The sequence below is a fragment of the Pleuronectes platessa genome, chromosome 9 (assembly GCF_947347685.1).
Source record: "Pleuronectes platessa chromosome 9, fPlePla1.1, whole genome shotgun sequence".
NCBI classification, from domain to species: Eukaryota; Metazoa; Chordata; class Actinopteri; order Pleuronectiformes; family Pleuronectidae; genus Pleuronectes; species Pleuronectes platessa.
The window spans coordinates 6,641,959-6,659,588 of record NC_070634.1 but is presented as its reverse complement, the minus strand read 5'-3'; the positions used below and the strand labels follow the sequence as shown (position 1 = coordinate 6,659,588).

Here is a 17,630-nt window from a genome sequence, read left to right as displayed (position 1 = left end):
ATATATATATATATATATACAGTATGAAATTGTGTTTTATATTAAACTGGGCCTAGTGCCTTGTATAAACATAGCTACCCTGTTATTGTGCAATCAATACTAAGCTTATCAAATATTACAAGGGTTCATTTATTCATGTTTTTAATTTAAACGTGTAAGGTACAGGGTGGACATTAGCCTGGATGCCAGACGAACTTAGCCCCGCCCACAACATTTTTGGTCGGGCAGTTCGGTCTGGAGTCGCTCCGTTGGGAAAAAATTATGCCCGACCGGGCCAATCAGATTGTCAGGGCGGGCTTTATACGATGATTGACAGATGATCAACGGTAACGTAATCAACCACGTCATCAAAGTGCCCTTGGGTTGAATTCGTTTTCAACAAACATGCCTGCCGCTGGCGAGCTGAGATGTGTAGATGCTGCCATTGAGTCTGTTTTAGAAGACATCGACAGCGCATTCATTTTGAAAGAGGAACACAGAACGTGGAGGCGACGCCAAAGCACCGCGCTAATCCCTATCGCCCCGGCGCTTGGCTGTTCACAACGGACACTGAAGCGACGCTGAACCGCCGGGCAGCGCTAATAATATCACCCGTTGATCCAGTAGATCGCTGCACGGCTTTGTGCCGGTCACACCGGAGGCTGAAGCACCGCGCTGCGCCAAGGCTGCCTCGCGGTGCTTCAGCCTCCGGTGTGACCGGCACAAAGTTTTAACATGGGAGTTGATGGGAGCCAGCTGTTATTTAAGGCTTGGCGCTGCGCTGAAGCGTCCGGTGTGAACCCGGCGTTAAGCCTGAAACATGCTTCTGCGACTGCTTCTGCGACTGCGTCTGCGTCTTTTCACGCCGCTGTGGCGCAAGACTCGTTGTCATTCATGCTTCCCCAACCGTTGCGCGTCTTACAAAGCAATTCCGCGCCAGAACACTAGGCGGAGTAATGCTTTTTGTCGAAGACGACCTGAGAGACGCCTTCTTTCTTCTTCATCGATTGTTTATTTACATAGCTACTGCGGCTCCTTGTAGCCTTTTTCAGGCGGATAAATACTCCAGTCAGTGACGGGTTATACAAGTGGACATACTTTCGGATATCTTCTGCCAAACGCTCTTCTATTTGGTCCATATTCATTCTTCTAAATCTCCCGTTGTTTCTGCCTGTATTATGGGGCATGAAACCGGAAATGCAGCTCCAGAAGGGATGTAGAGCAGACCAATCACAGCCTTGCGGGCTGAGTGAGCTTGCGGAGCTTTGCCGTAAATTTTAGAAAAGGGGGTCGACACCCGTCAGCACGTAAGGAGGGATACATAAGCACATAAGGGACCCGGAAGGGCTCTTGCGCTTACGGGCCCGTGAAAACGCAGAAGCATGTTTCAGGCTTTAGTAAATAACTCACAATGCGTTGCTTAGCATACGTCACATACTACGTTGCTCTGATTGGTTGTAGGTCTATCCAGTTGAGCGAAGAAGAATTTTACTTCCTGGTCAGTTGAAACACGCCCCATAATCACAGCCCAATGGAGCGGTCTCAGACTCACATTCTGACTAGAATTGTGAGTCTGACAACGTCAGGCTAGGTGGACATGCCACTGCCATTTATAAACATACATCTTGCATACAACACTGAGCTATTAAAGTAATTCACAGATTCATGTTTTTATTTTAAACATGCATGTAGAAGAGACAGTGAATCCTCAAGCCATCTGTGGATGGCACACATACGCCCACATTAGTGAGATGTTGGACCCTGATGGGTAGCCCACAACTTATCTAATCTTGGACGGATGGAGGTTGTCAGGCAGAGGATCATATCAGCCTCACAATATGTTGGATGCATGTAAATGTGTATTTAAAGACATTTAAATTTGTGGGGGGAAAATTGGTTCGAAAAAAAAAAAAAAAAAACATTATTTCTTTTTTTAAATTGTCTAATCAATCAAAGATTTTGCGACCCCCCTGCAGTACCTCCGCGGACCCCCTAGGCGTTGCGGACCCCCTGTTGAAGACCTCGGTTTTTTTAGACCAATAAGACATGAAACACAATGACGAGAACAATCACAGCAGTGCACAAATATCCAGGCACTTAGTTCATCCACTAGTGATGTACTTGAGCTTTTACTGTAAAACCAACTGGCATAGTGATGATGATGATGATGATGATGAGGATCAAAGTAGCAGCGATGTATCAAGAATAATCCTGTATACAGCTGGGTGAATTGTTGTATTATATAGTATTATAAATTGATTGGTCTAGTTTAATTGGAGACTCTTAATTGACTGTAGGTTTAAACTTCAGAGTGAATGGTTGTTTGTCTCAGTATGTCGGCCCAATGTCAGTTTGGATTGGCTCCAGCTCACCCTGCGACCTTCTAAGAATAAGTGTTATAGATAATGGATGGATTTCTTACAAATGTGTGAATTTGTAATCTCAGAGAATGAGTTTATTTCTTACAATAGTACAGCACCTCTCTCAGCTCCATAATTTCTATTTATTTATCCATTTATTTTACAATGACACTAATACGCCTTCACAGATAAATTAAATTCTGCCAGCACTGCTTTTTCTCACTAAACTCAGCTTTTTGTCCGGTGTGATCGCTGACAGGCACATGGAAATTTAACTCTGGCTGATTATAATGAACCAGAAGGTGCTGCAGCATCAGAGCCTATATGTCAGCTCCACGGTGTCTGTCCCTGTCCAGGAAAACTGTTAACAGTCTCTTCCACAATGCAGCACCCATCCACCTCACTCTGCCACAAAGCTCCAAAAACACCTGTTTATTTTCTCCCTCGCATGGTTTTATTCTCAGGCATCTATGCATGTTTCTCATAAACACCCCGCATTTTTGGTCACATGCAATTTAAAATGTACGACCCTGCGTTGAATCAGTCTTCTCCATTATGGTGAGGGTGTCAATATAGCTCGACAAGTTTTATACATGTAAATTTTCTTTTCACTAACTACCTTCCTGGACATGATGGCCCCTCATGCAAGGAAGTGTTCACAGAGAGCAGCGTTGACCATAAGCAAACATCTTTGCAAAAGCTCAGCTGCCAGGTACTTCATTCTCCAGCTGCTCGGGAACATAATGCACTCGTGATTGGTAAACCGCTGTGAAAGTCAATTAGAGGTATTTGAGGTGACAGCAGGCAGCACACGTTCTCTTCACACAAACAGACTAAGGCCATAATTAATTATCTGTGTGTGTGGGGGGGAGGGGGATGCGCAAGTGCATGCGTGTGTTGTGTGTGTTCGTGTGTGTGTGCGTGCGTGCGCGTGCGCGTGCAGGATTTACAATACTCAAGTGAACCATGGTTTAGTATTCACTTTGTCAGATGTCTTATCAGCCAGTCCAGTCAAGGATGAAACGTCAGCGCATTTTTCTCCCTGACAGACCAAACTCACTAGACAGGAGGACAAACAGTACACAACTCAACTGACTACATCTCAATATCAATATCACTAATATGTGATTACAAGGCCGGTCCACTTAATTCATTATAATTTGTGGAGACAAAACTCAAACTAAATTAAGCCAATTAAATAGAAAAACAGAAATGTTGAATCACTAATTAAAATGAGACTCTTATTTAAGTCTCCCTTCATTAGTGAGATTCTGTTTATTTCCACAACTCTGTGCCAGCAACAGCCATAAACCCGGAGGCGTTATGCTGTCAAGTGGTCCGTCCGTCTGTCCATCCGCCCTATCCTGGTTAACACACGATCTCAGTAATGTCTTGAGGGTATTTATAGAGAACACCTCGAGAGGGTTTTCAATATTCGGCACATATATTCACTCAGACTCACAGATGAAATGATTAGATTTGGGTGGTCACAGCTCAAGGTCATGTTGACCTCACCATTTGAACACAATCTCAAATTATGCCCAGTTGTTACTTGGATTCAAAGATGAACTGATTAGATTCCAGTGGTCAAAGGTCACTGTGACATGTATGTAGACTGAAACTCCACTATAATGTGGAGGAATTCAACCTTAGTGGAGTAGTGCAGTATTTCTATTTTTCCTATTGTGTATGTGCGTCATGGATGATAGCGGTGTTGGACACATCTGTGAAGAGATGTTCTGCCTGCTCTCCACAGATGATTCTTTTCAGCTGCTCTTTGCTGGAGGGGTTTTGTTGCTTTGCCGTCTCAAATCCGGGGGACATACTTTGCCAAGTCGCAGTTTTCACTTTTTCAATGTGTTTGAGATCATTGTCATGTTTGGAAATTCCTTCTCTGCCCATCTACTTGAAACTAGGGTTTGCTGTCCAAAAATCTAAATAATCTCATTGTGAAAAAAATTGAGCTCCAACTACAGTCTGTGTTTAAAAAAAAACAAATCTTTGTGATCAGTTGACCCTCCTGTGCCTTCTAAAACGGCAAGAGTTTGTAGGGCGGTTATGATCAGCTTTTGATGTGACCAAGTTTTAAGTAAAAATTAAGTACTTAGTTAGAAATAATAAATACAAAAAACGGTTCAATAACTTGTTCTTGCAACTGTAAATTCAACTCTGATTCAGTGACTTTTCCATGCCCCAAGATACCAGCAGTTAACTGGTCAAGTAAACAGCTTCAGTTTCATAACTAATTAGGGGCACTATGAGATTAGACCCAGATTATTAGAAGAAAAATGTTGACTCCCCAGTGGTTCATCAATGTTTGTGTTTATCATTAATTTTGGAATCACTTTACAAACAAACTTCAGAAAGCCAATGTTGAACAGAGATATTAATAAATATTTACCCATCTTGATAGTATGAATTATAATGTTTGAACATAATATTATTTAGTAGCTTATTTTGCTACATTATGACAAGTCAGTTGGTTGATAATGTGACATTTGTTCAATGGTATGTTTTTATGATTTATATGATCAGTCAGTTCTTGTTATTTTAGAAAAAATAAGCAATGACTATTCACAAGTATTATCTCCTTCCCCTGTAGACCTGGATGAACTGGCTGTCGATCGGTTTCAGTGTTGCCTTATTCTTCACTGTGGCTCTGTGCTACAACACCTCCTGTCCCACCTGCTACTCCCCCTCTAACCCATACTGGACCATGCAGAGGCTGCTGCAGGACCCTCTCTTCTACCTGCTCTGTGTCATCACACCTGTAGCAGCGCTGCTGCCAAGGTATACTTCGGCTGATTACTTGTAATGAGTGCATACACAGGCCCATTTCTCAAATGTTTATAACCATTTATAAATCATATCAGTTATTAAGTCCAGATGCCTCTGCTGTTTATCCCTTGAACCTCTCATTCATCTCTGGAATGGTACTGATATATCCCAATGTCTGGTTTTGCTTTTCTTTCCAGATATTTCTACAGGGCGTGTCAAGGCACGCTGTTTCCCAGCCAGGTTCAAGTTGGAAGGCAGTTGGATAAACTCCCCGCTGAAACCCGCAGGAACATCCTTAGCCTGAGCAGGGTCAATGTGGGGTCACCGCTCGGCCCCAAGCCTCCCTTCCTGTCCCTAACAAAGCCCTCCCCTGAAGGTTGCAATAAAAAAGACCAGAGGAGGTTCTCAAGCACCAAAATATCACAGGCCGAAGATGGGTCTGTGTTACAAGCAGATGAAGAAAAGGGCCAGAAGAGCCCACTGGGGCCCACAGACTTTGAGAAGGGCCTCTCAAATATCTACACATTAGTTCCTAGAGGGATAGACTCTCCTCCTTACACCAAAGAAGCTCCTCTACTCTCGGAGGAGCAGCAGTTTACTTCCACCAAAGACTCAGAGTGTCTCGATAAGACTTTAGAGCCTTCAAAGCAGGGTCTCTCCAGCTGGATCACCGCCACGCCTCTGCTCACACAAACAGCCAGCGTCCAGCTGACTCTGCCCCCTGACGGGGGCTCGCAGTGCGTGAAATACACAAGGAACTCAGAGGAAAGGCTCCAGCCGGACCACACCATTCATCCAGCACACAGGACAGGGCAGATGGCAGAGCAGTCGCTGCACATCAGCTTGTGATTGTCTGATGGTTTTAAGTATGTTATCTCAAACTCCAATTTGCACGATTAGTTTTTTTTTTATCTATTTTTATTGTATTTTTCAAGGAGAATCTTTTATAAAAGATAGTAATAGGTACTTTATATTGTGGATGTTTAAAGCCAAAGATATGTCTTAGCTTTGGGAGATTGAAGAACTGGAATATCTCCCATTTTTGTTTTCTTTTATCTTGGGAACATTTTATTTCACAAAGATGCACCTCAGTACAGGTTTCAAAGTAGAGGAAGACAAGTGGCGTACTGACATTCCACCATTGGGTATTTGGGAGTTTGTTTTCTCTCTGATATGGTACCCTGTTCACTCTTTCAGCTTGGCCTGTAAAACACAACAAGACCCAGACCAGATGCCACTGTGGCCTTATATCAGTGTTGTAATTCCAGAGGACATATATTTTATACATCTCCACAGAAAACATTTGGCTTTCTTGTGCCAGGATTTCCCTGAAAGTAAGAGTTTTATTTTTACATACGTCAACAAATAGTGGCATTAGTTCAGCGCACATTTGTTGCTGGATTTTTTTTGTGCTAAGATTAGGATGCTGAAAAGTGTGTTCATATTTTATGTCTAACAGTACATTCCACTGAAAAATGATGAGAGATGTAGGCTTCAAATTTAATCCCATTCAGAGGGTATACCGAGAAATAATAATTTCAGCAAAACTCTACCAGATATGATGCTTCTGTGTGTGTGTGTGTGTGTGTGTGTGTGTGTGTGTGTGTCTGAGTGTGTGTGTGCATGTGTCCATTGACTCATTGAATCTGTTTCAACAGTTTCAGCCAGTTTCATTTAGTAGTTTTGACATTTCAGGAAATATGTGCATTTGTTTTCTTACCAAGAGTTAGGTAACAAGATTGATGCCACTTTATTGTATCTGTCCAATAGCTCGGCTAGCTGTTTAACCCAGTTCCATCTTTAATGCCAAGCTAAGCTAACCAGCTAACTGGTACCAAGCAATTAACCTGTATCCAGCAAACAGTTAGCTTAGCATAAAGCCCCGGAAAACAGAGGGAAACTGCTATCCTGGATAGCAGCTGGTAAAAAGCTGCAGTCTTTGTTCAGTGTTTATATGGACCAAGCGAACAAAATACAGTGTGTCATCCAGTTAACTTTTGAGTTGTTGCTCAGCTGTTTCCAGTCCAGCCATGTTAAGCTACCTGTATCCAAGCTAAGCTAACTGTATCCAAGCTGTACCTTCATATTTAGCTCAAAGGAATTGAGTGGTATCAATCTTATCTAATTCTCAATCAGATTGAAATCTAGCAAATTTCCCAACATGTCATACTCGTACAGAGGGTTGCACTGTACAACAAACTGCAATCACACGTTTCATAAAACCAGTTGACTTGAAGGTCCCTTTTTAAACAGTTTATTTCCTGCTTCTTTTTTTTTTTCTGCTTATGATCAGCTGTAAAAAACAAAGCCCCGGTGGTGAAAGGAGGTTTTAACCAAACATAAAGGATGCCGCTCTCAGATTTAAATTTGCACATTTTGCATAATTTGAGAATTACCAATGGGTGTCGTCGGTGCTATTGACGTGTGTAGTGCTCAGATACAGTATGGAAAGGATGGCAAGTTCTATTCACTTCACACTTGCAAACATCAGTTGACTTCCTCAAGAACACTAGTCTGGAAATTTGGAAAGACGCTATGTTTAGTTTGATAGTTTCGCCTTTAAAGCAGCAGCACCTTTAACATGTTATGATTGTTGTATCCAATTGCAGTACATTTTTGTGTAGAGTATCATTTACCAAAGATCATTTATATTTCCGTATTTTCTAAGCAATAGTACATGCATTTACACTGGATAAGAAATTACAAATCTGAGACTTTGCTTATAATGCTGAAGTTCTATTTGTTGAAATACGACGTAAGAAGTGCATCTTTATTCAATGAGGAGCATTTAGTGTTTGTGTAGAGGATATTTATGATGTTCCATGCTATGTGGCTTCTCTCCTGTTTGTTATTTTTGCACACGTTGCTTTCTCCTGGCATGTTGTTCAGACTCTGACTCCGCAGTCTGTCCACTTTGTTTTATAGGTTCTGTCTGTTCTGTGCTTGTGGCGTCGCACTTGTTGTTACAATTATGCCAGAATGGAGCTGAAGCTCATTCACTGCTGCGCACCCACTTTCACAAATTCCTCACAGGAACCTCGGATCTCGGCGCACATGGCCTTAAACATGCAGTATCTTAATGCAGTTTGTTTTACATTGGTATTTTGGTTACATGACAGGCCTATGTTTCACTGATCTGCTGTTGATGCTTAATTTCTTCACTCTTAATATCTAATAGCTTTAAGATCATTATAATTGAACAGGTTGCAACAAACTGGAGAACCTGCAGAGCTCCCACCCACAGCAGCAACATACTCATCACCTCACATACCAACTTGGAAAAAGTACAATTACATTTTTTTTTTCTAAAAGTTAAACAAGTTTTTCTTCTACGTCTTTGTTCTGCAAGTAATTGCAAATTCCTTTTATCTTGGCTATTTGTGAACAAAATAAAAATGATAATAAAGTCTTCTCCTTTCTTTTTCAAGGAAATGTTTAAAGGTCCAATACGTACGATTTACGTGAAAGGGATCTAAATGAATATAAAATATTCCTACTGATCTCACTAGTGTGTAATTATCCAAGATGAATGAGTTTTCTTTTCCCTAGAATGGGCCCTTTATATTTAAATACTTTTTATTTTAAGGAGCTACCATGCTTTTTACAGTATCCCAAAGTGGACAATCTAAACGGCTTTTGAATTTTATGACTAGTGAATGCTGCCACAGGTTCTCTTTTTATGCTTGAAAGGGGAGGGTGAGGTGAGGGGTATTCAGCTGCAACATGCAACTTAATTCTACACACTGAACCTTTAAGTACTATTAGTTTATGGTAGTAATAGTTTTATTTGCCCTCAGTGATTTAGAGTTGAGCATCAAAATAAATATTGTGTTATTGCAGCTATGCTGAGGTGAGTTGGATCAATGTCCCTGTCTAACTGAGCCAAAAGATTTAATTTGGTCTCCCGGTGGAATAAATATTCAACCTAGTTCAACAATATATAAAATACAGTCTGAAGGGACTGTCATCCTAAATGTAATGTTTTTATCATGTTACTGGAATTTCATTTGAGATTTTAGCTTTTTTCTTGTTACAGAACAGAACATTTTAACCTATTGTTGTGAAAGCACAGGTACATCAGGGACATTCCATTCTTTTCAATTGTCCAAGCATGTGTAATACCAGAGCCCTCAAACCAAAGCAGATAAGAAACATGTAGTGAGTATTATTTATATCTCTGATTTTCATACACCTGCATTAACTGATTCTTTATTACTGCAACTGGTCATAGAGTCCATCTCGTGTATTAACAAAAATTGTCTGAAAAAAGTTATAACATCCTATTAAATTTAAGAAAACAACACGGTTTTTGTCAATTGTTTTGGGGAATAATCTTGTTCTTTAACTGCTAAAAGCTCCATTATGTTCACCAGCTAACACATTTTTCTATCAAATGGAAAAGTTAATCAGAATTTGATGTTTCATATTACACCAAGCTTGGTGAATACTAACATATTCACTGAAGCAATGTTGCTTGAAGAGAAGGTTGGGAAATGTCAGCAGACTAATTGACCTGTAGTTGCTACTTGTGGCCACAATGCCCATGGTTTAAAATGGTAAATGGTTTGTATTTATATAGCACTTTTATAGCACCATGGTGCCTCTAGGTGGAGCCCTTTTTTTACGATGAACAATTCGGGGTTCAGTATCTAGGACACTTCGTCATGAATTTGGGGAAGACTGATATCGAACCGCCGACCCTCCAGTTAGTGGACAACCGCTCTATCCCATCAGCCACAGCCGCCCCCGTTCGGCAAAAGTTAACACTTGAAAACTTCCCTTTTAAGGTCAGTGGAGCAGCTTTGGAAAGAGAGTGACTTTCAAATGGCTGCTGTCACAAGTGTTTGACCTCTGAACGTAGACATAAACGTAGCAAGTCTATACAATATTGACTGCACTGGGCTTTGCCACTAGAATAACAGATACGATAACCTTTAAATCAGTTTCAAAGTCGGCACCACAATTGTGAATAGCCCAGTGGTTAGATCATGACACAGTTACAAGGTGGGGGTTGTATTTGCTCAAGGTCCAACAATCCTGATGAAGTGAAAACGTCTCTTGATGTTCCTATCATGTTCCTATCATGTGTTTCAGACAGAAACATGCACCAGTTTGCAACTGCACATTGACTTGACTATTGACATACTTACACACACATGACTCGAACCTTGAGCTCACATTTGTCCATTAGCTTTTCATAGCAGTTCCAGGCTCTGAAGGAGCTAGTGGTCTAATGTCTCAGTGATTTACAGGGCATGTCCATAACTTCAGCCCTCCGAGTCTCTGCTCTCATCCACTCCCATCTGTACTAAGGTGTGAGGTGAAAGTCCTTCAGAAGATGGATGATCTTTGGCCTGGTGTAGCAGCACTTTGTCTTTGCCTTGTGTGCATAACATCGCCAACACGGTGGCCTTTATTAATGTTTCTTTTAAGGTACGATGAGGGAAAAGGGACAGATGAGCCTCTGCTGATGCTGACTCCAGCGAGGCGCTGCAATTACTGACCGCCGCTGCACTTTGCGAGTGCAGGTTCCTCGTCTAAACACAGAGATAATGATGACTCCTCTGCCCTTGCAGGGCTGCTCTCTCCATCTCTTTTAAAGCCCGAGTGTAAACCAGCCAAATTGATCAGCTATTTTTTCTGCATACTGTGTGTGGTACTGTGGAACTTTTGTGCCATTGTGCAAAGCTTTAGTGTCCACAAAACTATATTTTGGGCGGTTCATCTGCTCTCTGTGGCATTAGATAAGCAGCACATGCAGTATAATGGTTTTTTGTCACACGTGTCACATATATTGTTATGAGAATTCATGAGAGAGATTGATAATTTAATTAAAAAGGCTCCACACTGGAAATGAAGGATTTCTCGTAGTCGTCTTTCATTTTCTTTAATTATTTTTTTGATGACCTGCAGTCTACAGACAGAGAGGAGTCTTATTCTGCAGAAGCTAATAGAGTTTGATTTGCATTTTATCACAGAGGAGCCTCATTGATTCTGGTCATTACAGTGGCCTTGACCCGCTTCATGACACTTTGTTTTAACAAGCTTAAATCAGAGCTTTTTCAATTTCCAAAGCTGCCTTGTAAATAACTTGGAGGGATGAAGCCGTCAGATAACTGGATTATGGGAGTTTTTTATAAAGTCACACAGCTCCATTCCACTCTTCCAATAACTGAATTCTGCTTGTTAATTTATACTTGTTAAGATATGCTGAGGTTACTCCATCATTTTTACTTCAAAATTACAAATGAAGACCTTCTGCAATCCAGGGCCATTTGTCTTACAGGTGGTGGAGCCATTGTAATGCACCGCTCTGCACGTTGCTTAGGAGTAGCTGTGAGTAATCAATGAGGAAAGCATTTTTGCTCTTTTTCAGTATAACTGCCCACAATTATACTGAAACCAGTAGAAACTGGTTTTCTACTGGTTTTCTAAAGTGGTTAGAAACCATGCAACAGAAACGGCAGGGACACACACAAAGATAGACAAACACATATAGTCACTGAGAGGCTCGTTGTTCTCAGACAAAAACTATTTAAATTTATGTCATAATGTATTTATGTTTATTTCTTAAAAAGTAAAGCAGTGTTTTCACTGCCCTCCCTGTTTGTGTTGCACCTGCTGGGTGTGGTCAGAAGTTGCACATTTGACCACACCCATCAGTGATGTCATGTCTTTGGTCACTGCAGTACAACAATAAAAACAAGCCGTTCAGGAGATGTTAAATTGCTCTTTGATAATTCAATATAATCAAAATCCTGAAGTAACATCTAGAACTAGTGAGGGACTGAACAAACTACCAAACTTAAAACAGTTAGAATCAGCAACACACATGGTACAGTCATGCGTTCTTCCACTGAGGTTCACACTGAGGTACTTAATGATGACCAGACCATTTAGTTAAGGAAAATAAGTGAATAAACTACAAATAGTCTGATTATCTTTGAACAAATGAAAGGATACAAATCAGCAAAATGGTTTGTGTACTATTTGGTCATAAATCATCATATTGAACAAATAAAAAAAATTACCTGATGATAATATTTGATGAAAATAAAATGGTTAAAAGTAAGTAAGAGTTATTACAGTTCATCCTGAGGGGAGCATGAATATCAAATTTCAGGGCTATTACATAGCACTGATACAATATCAGGTATGTGGACATCATGGAGGCAGTAGATAAAAAGACAAGGGATCACTGAAGGAGTTTATCCCCTGGGAACCAGGAACGTCTGTACAAATTTGTATTGGGCTGTTAGTTGCTCTACATTAAAACTCATTAGGGTTCATTACGGTTTATCATCTGGGGACCAAGGATACATCCAATAGTCATCAAGGCGTCAACCACATGGCAGTGTAAGATGAAAACTCAGGTGATCACCTCAGTCCACAGAATACATCCTCATTGTCATCATCAGGGTTAGGGTTAGAGTTAGTATTGTTAGGGTTGCTGTTAGGGTCAGTATTGTCATCCCTGGAGCCACGCGGCTAGGTTAGCCAAGACAACCACAATAAACAAACTCAGCATAAAAAAGAGCGGGATGTGTTTTAAACATGCTGTGAAAACCCTGTGAGCCAGAAACCAATACCAAGTCACATTCCTTGTTTTTGCCTCATAGACATTTCCATCAACCACTTTCCCCTTTGTTGTGATGACATCTCATTCTGCTGAAGTATAGAAATTCTCCCGGGTTTATGAGTTTGGACAATGAGCCAGAAGTGAGAAGGCTGATCAGAGACGTGGCCTCCATGTCTGTGTAGGACATGTATCCTCCTGATCACAGAGGACCTCTGCTCTGTCTTGATTGCCTCACTGACCCCTGTTTCTATATGACACAATTCCAGGAAACACTTAACAACCATGATAAAACAAATCCTACACATCTGTCCTACATGTAACCTTCAGCGTCCTCTCCTGAACTCTGCACCACCCTGCAGTCACATTCCCAGATTGCCAACAGTACATTGGAAGCTAATTGATATGTTCCAGGAAAAGAGACATGCCGTGATGATGGCAATTTTAGGCGCCCTTAATCCATATCAAATGGCTGGGAGGCCAATGATATAACCACAGATTATAACACACAGTGAAAAATCATCGCCGCCAGTATCGGCTAATGTCCAGTGTTAGATCTTGACCTGATCCAGTGGCTGATAAACCCATAATTTCCTCCACTTGAAACATAAAACATAACCACCCACATAGAAAGATTTCTAAGAATTGATGAAACCGTGTAAATTTCTCTTTCTGCTCTTCACATCTTTTCAAACAGATGAGAGTAAAACGGGCAAAGAGATTCATGATGATGCAAAGTTACCCATAATCCCCATCTTGAATAGATGCATCATATGTTTCACATTTGCTATATTTTAGATTGTGCTGAATATGCATCTCGGGTATGCGTCTCCATATTTCAACATAGTTGTCAAAGCTATTTTCAAAATGCACATCCTACATACAAGTCAACTCTAGACAAAGGTCTGATGAGCTCAGGAATATACTGTCGTCTAGATCAGTGGTTCCCAACCTTTGAAAGCAGATCAAACATATCACACACTAGTCGGAGAGTCATACCTCATACATTTTATTTATTGTTTTTATTTATCGGATTTTTCAAATAGAGATCACATAATTGTAATATCATTAACACAGATAGGAAACATTTATATATTTGCACATTTTGTCTTGACCAGCTGCATATTATGAATATAAAGGCACATCCCGCCTGCTTTAGCCTCTTTACACTGGCGTAGATTTGGATAGGGTAGATATTAAGATTTCACTGAATACTTTTTAGGCTCCACGTGATCTCTGTTTAACTTTTATCTCTGACATTTTGTACTGTATGCACCAGCACATACTTTGAGATCTTTGGGCAGAGGTATATCGTCTCTAATCTTAGCCTGTTAGTGTTAGTGTTTATTTGAAATCAAATGTTTGTACCTGTTCCATTTGAAAACCGATGATTGTATGATGTCTGCTTAAGCATTTTGACATATGGATTTTGAAAAGTTTTTGTAATAATAATGATAATCATTATTATTATTAGTATTAGTAGTATTATTATCATTATGATTATTATTATTTTATTAAAACATTTTCTCATTATGTTTTTTTGGAGTAGAGAATAGTTTTTAGTAGTACTGGAGTATTTTTATTAAAGTCTAAGTACCTCAGCATAATTTGCTTAGTTACTTTCCACCACTGGAAATATACATATTTTATACACATGTTTTCTTTAAACCCTACTATAGTATAATGTGATAATGGTGTAATGGCCCAAAAGACCTTGTGAGCCTGACGCTTTGTGTGCTTACAGCGTCTCCCAGTGTTCATGTACAGCACTGCAGCCCTGTTCTGTAGTGATGTACGATCTACCTGCTCAAAGTGAGACAAAAGGTTGGTAATTAATTTTGTGCGTCATATTCTTTTATTCAACATGACATATTTATTTGAAATGTCCACACTTACTTCTGTGTGTTCACGAGTAAATTGATAGCTTTCAGGGACATGTCGCCTGAAAGCGACATGTCCCTGTACTAGGAGCATGGCTTTTTTTCCATTTATGGTTTTGCTGTATTCTCATGTGTGACTCCTGTATTTGCTTAATGTTGACCTGTGGTGAATCTGTGAAGATGAAACCATCTCAGTTTGAAGTGAGACACTGAGATATGTACATGAACTAAATGTCACACTATAAGTGTAACACTGTGTTGTGCTTGTATGCTGACAGAATAACAAACATCTCCTCAGCACCATGAGAGCAATGCACACGGATTAGATGATGCATAATTTACCAAAAGGCCCTGTTGTAGAATGAGATGGCAGCGGTTTGACTACCTGCCTCGTACGTCAGGTTTGGTTTATGGTTTATGAATATGATTTAGAGGTTATGGATGAGATTTCTCTGTGTTGGCCTCCATCAACACAGCGAGGGAACATGATTTGTGCTCTTCCAGCTTTGGGTTACTCCGATTTCTGTGACTTCTGTGTGTGTTTTCAGTAAAATGAAGTTTGCTGTATTATATTTATTATATAAATGTATATATATATAACATGATCATATATATATATATGATCCTGTTGAATATATAATATACTATAGTTAGTGGTAAGAATAATTAAGGAGCATTATATTGTATATACATTAAGTTTATATAAATTCCTGGGACACATGCACATAATAAGTGGTGGAATGTAACTGATTATAATAGTTCTTACTTCACATATTTCACACACGCTACATGTCATCATCTCCTAATATATGATGTATTGTTGAAGATTAAACCACCTTACAATCTTTGAAAAATGAGATACATTTTTACCAACTACTATAACATTTAAATACGTAAATGCATCAGTATTATAGTTTTCTTTAGTATTAATAACCGATATTTGTCTATACTGAGGCCACTTTTCAAAGCTCTTCATACAGTTCCCAAGACGTGGCTCAGCAGTCATCTCATATCCAATATGCACTGATGACCTAAAAACAACACTAACAACAGCCAGCATTACCTTATGTTGTACCATGTATGTTGATGTTAAAGCATATTTTATTTATTTATTTTATCATAAACTGAAATTCCTTTACAGCAAAACGAAATGCTTTAGTTGTCATTTTTATTTTGAAATAATTCAATAATTCCAGCCATTAAGTACAACATTACACAGATCCTGTCATCTGCATTTGCCCACAGCTTCCAATCTGCATCACAGCTTATATCCTGTCTTCATCACACCCAGAGGAAGAATCTTTCTGCAGCCTGATCCATCCCTGACAGTCTCCTGCAGACACGATATATGGCAGCCATTCATTTTGTCCAAGAGGGACATCTGATCATGTGCTGGAAGTCATACATATCCTCTGTGGAGCTGAGGAGAAAGGAAGGTGGAAAGACTAGCGTCCTGGATGGGCTGTAAACCACTATGTGACTGGGAGAGAGTGGTGAAACAACACGTTCCTCCCATTCAATAAAAAAACGATCTGGGTTGATTTCACCTCACCTACTACAATAGAAGTCATCGCAGAGAAAAGTACTTGCTCAGTGCTCTCTTTTTTAAATTTTTAAATTTTATTAAACACGGACAACGCACAAAATGCAGAATGTAGAAAATGTCAAGTTAACAGTAACTGTGTGTAAATGTTTTCAAGACTAGAACATTTATGAAACCTTTGAGTGGTAGTGTATATAGTTACACTCAGCTGTATAAGGTACACCTGTATAAGATAAAACTAATCTGGTCCAACACAGAAGTCCAAGAATAGAATGTCCTTCATGAAGGGTTTAATATTCAGTTTTAGTGAAACTCATTTAGAGAGTTCTGGATTCAACTTTGTTTGGATTTTGGCGACTGCATTTATTGGTGATATTTAATTTTCTCATTTTATTGAGGTGATCCTATTCAGCCTTTTAGTAGCCTATTAGAATATTCGCTGTTATGAATGGGTTGGAACATATAATGGAAACAGCTTAGATTCTATTTCCTTTTCATTTTTTAACCTGCTTGAAAAGAAAACTCTGTACACTTATCCAGTCTAGTGAAAAAAAAAATATTTTATGATTGTGGTGCATGATCAAATCATCAGGATTTTTTACTATTTCCACACTTCGTATTTGACAAACTAGTCCCACAGCATTCATCAACTTCTAAACTTTAGACATTGAGTATGTTTGATTGTGAGGGTCTTTAGTTGAACAGTGTGTGTATGACAGACAGCAGGGTAGTGAGGATGGAGCTTTTTTATTCTAGCTCTAGCCTTTACCCTGTGACCTGTTTTATACCATAGGTTTTGGTAACATCACTAAATAAAGACTTAAATTGTTCTTATTCATTCGGTTACTCCCAGTTCTTTGCCATGTGTTAATAATGCAGGTTCATACACTCCTGATCAAAATCTTAAGACCAGTTAAAAAATTGCATGAATTTGCATTTTGCACTGTTGGATCTTAGGAAGGTTCTAAGTAGAGCTTCAAAATGCAAAAAGAAGAAATGGGAACAAGAGCCCAAAAGTTGTGAGCAGGCAATTTATTGAAAACAACAATTTAACTCAAATAGGCTGTTCATCAGTTGATCAAAAGTTTAAGACCACAGCCTTTAAAAGCCAAAATCTGTGCAAAAATTTGGATTCCATGTCATTTCCTGTCAAGTAATCACACTGTGAAGATCTCTTGATGGCAAAGGCAAAAAAGCTCACCGTCTTTGAACGTGGTAGGATTGTTGAACTGCATAAACAAGGCCTCTCACAACGTGCCATCGCTGCTGAGGTTGGACGCAGTAAGACATAATCATTTTGCATTTCTTAAAAGATCCTCAGGGTTATGGAACAAAAAAATCAAGTGGTAGACCCAAAAAAATCTCACGGGTGCTGAGCCGGAGGATCCGAATGGCTGTCCGTCAAGACACGGGATGATCCTCGTCCCAAATTAAGGCCATTACTGGTGCTGACTGCAGCCCAATAACCATCAGACGGCATCTGCGAAGGAAGGGCTTCAAAAACAAGAAACGTC

General features: G+C 39.8%; 1 protein-coding gene across 1 annotated transcript in view; it reads left to right on the top strand.

The window, feature by feature from the left end:
- atp10a (ATPase phospholipid transporting 10A) overlaps positions 1 to 8,528 on the top strand; it is a 40,737-nt gene extending 32,209 nt beyond the window's left edge. The window contains exons 20-21 of the mRNA XM_053430826.1: positions 4,942 to 5,129; positions 5,315 to 8,528. Coding sequence (XP_053286801.1) covers positions 4,942 to 5,129; positions 5,315 to 5,966 — 840 coding nt within the window. The 3' untranslated portion in view covers positions 5,967 to 8,528. The remainder of the gene's footprint in view (positions 1 to 4,941; positions 5,130 to 5,314) is intronic.
- The last annotated feature ends 9,102 nt before the right edge of the window (positions 8,529 to 17,630 follow it).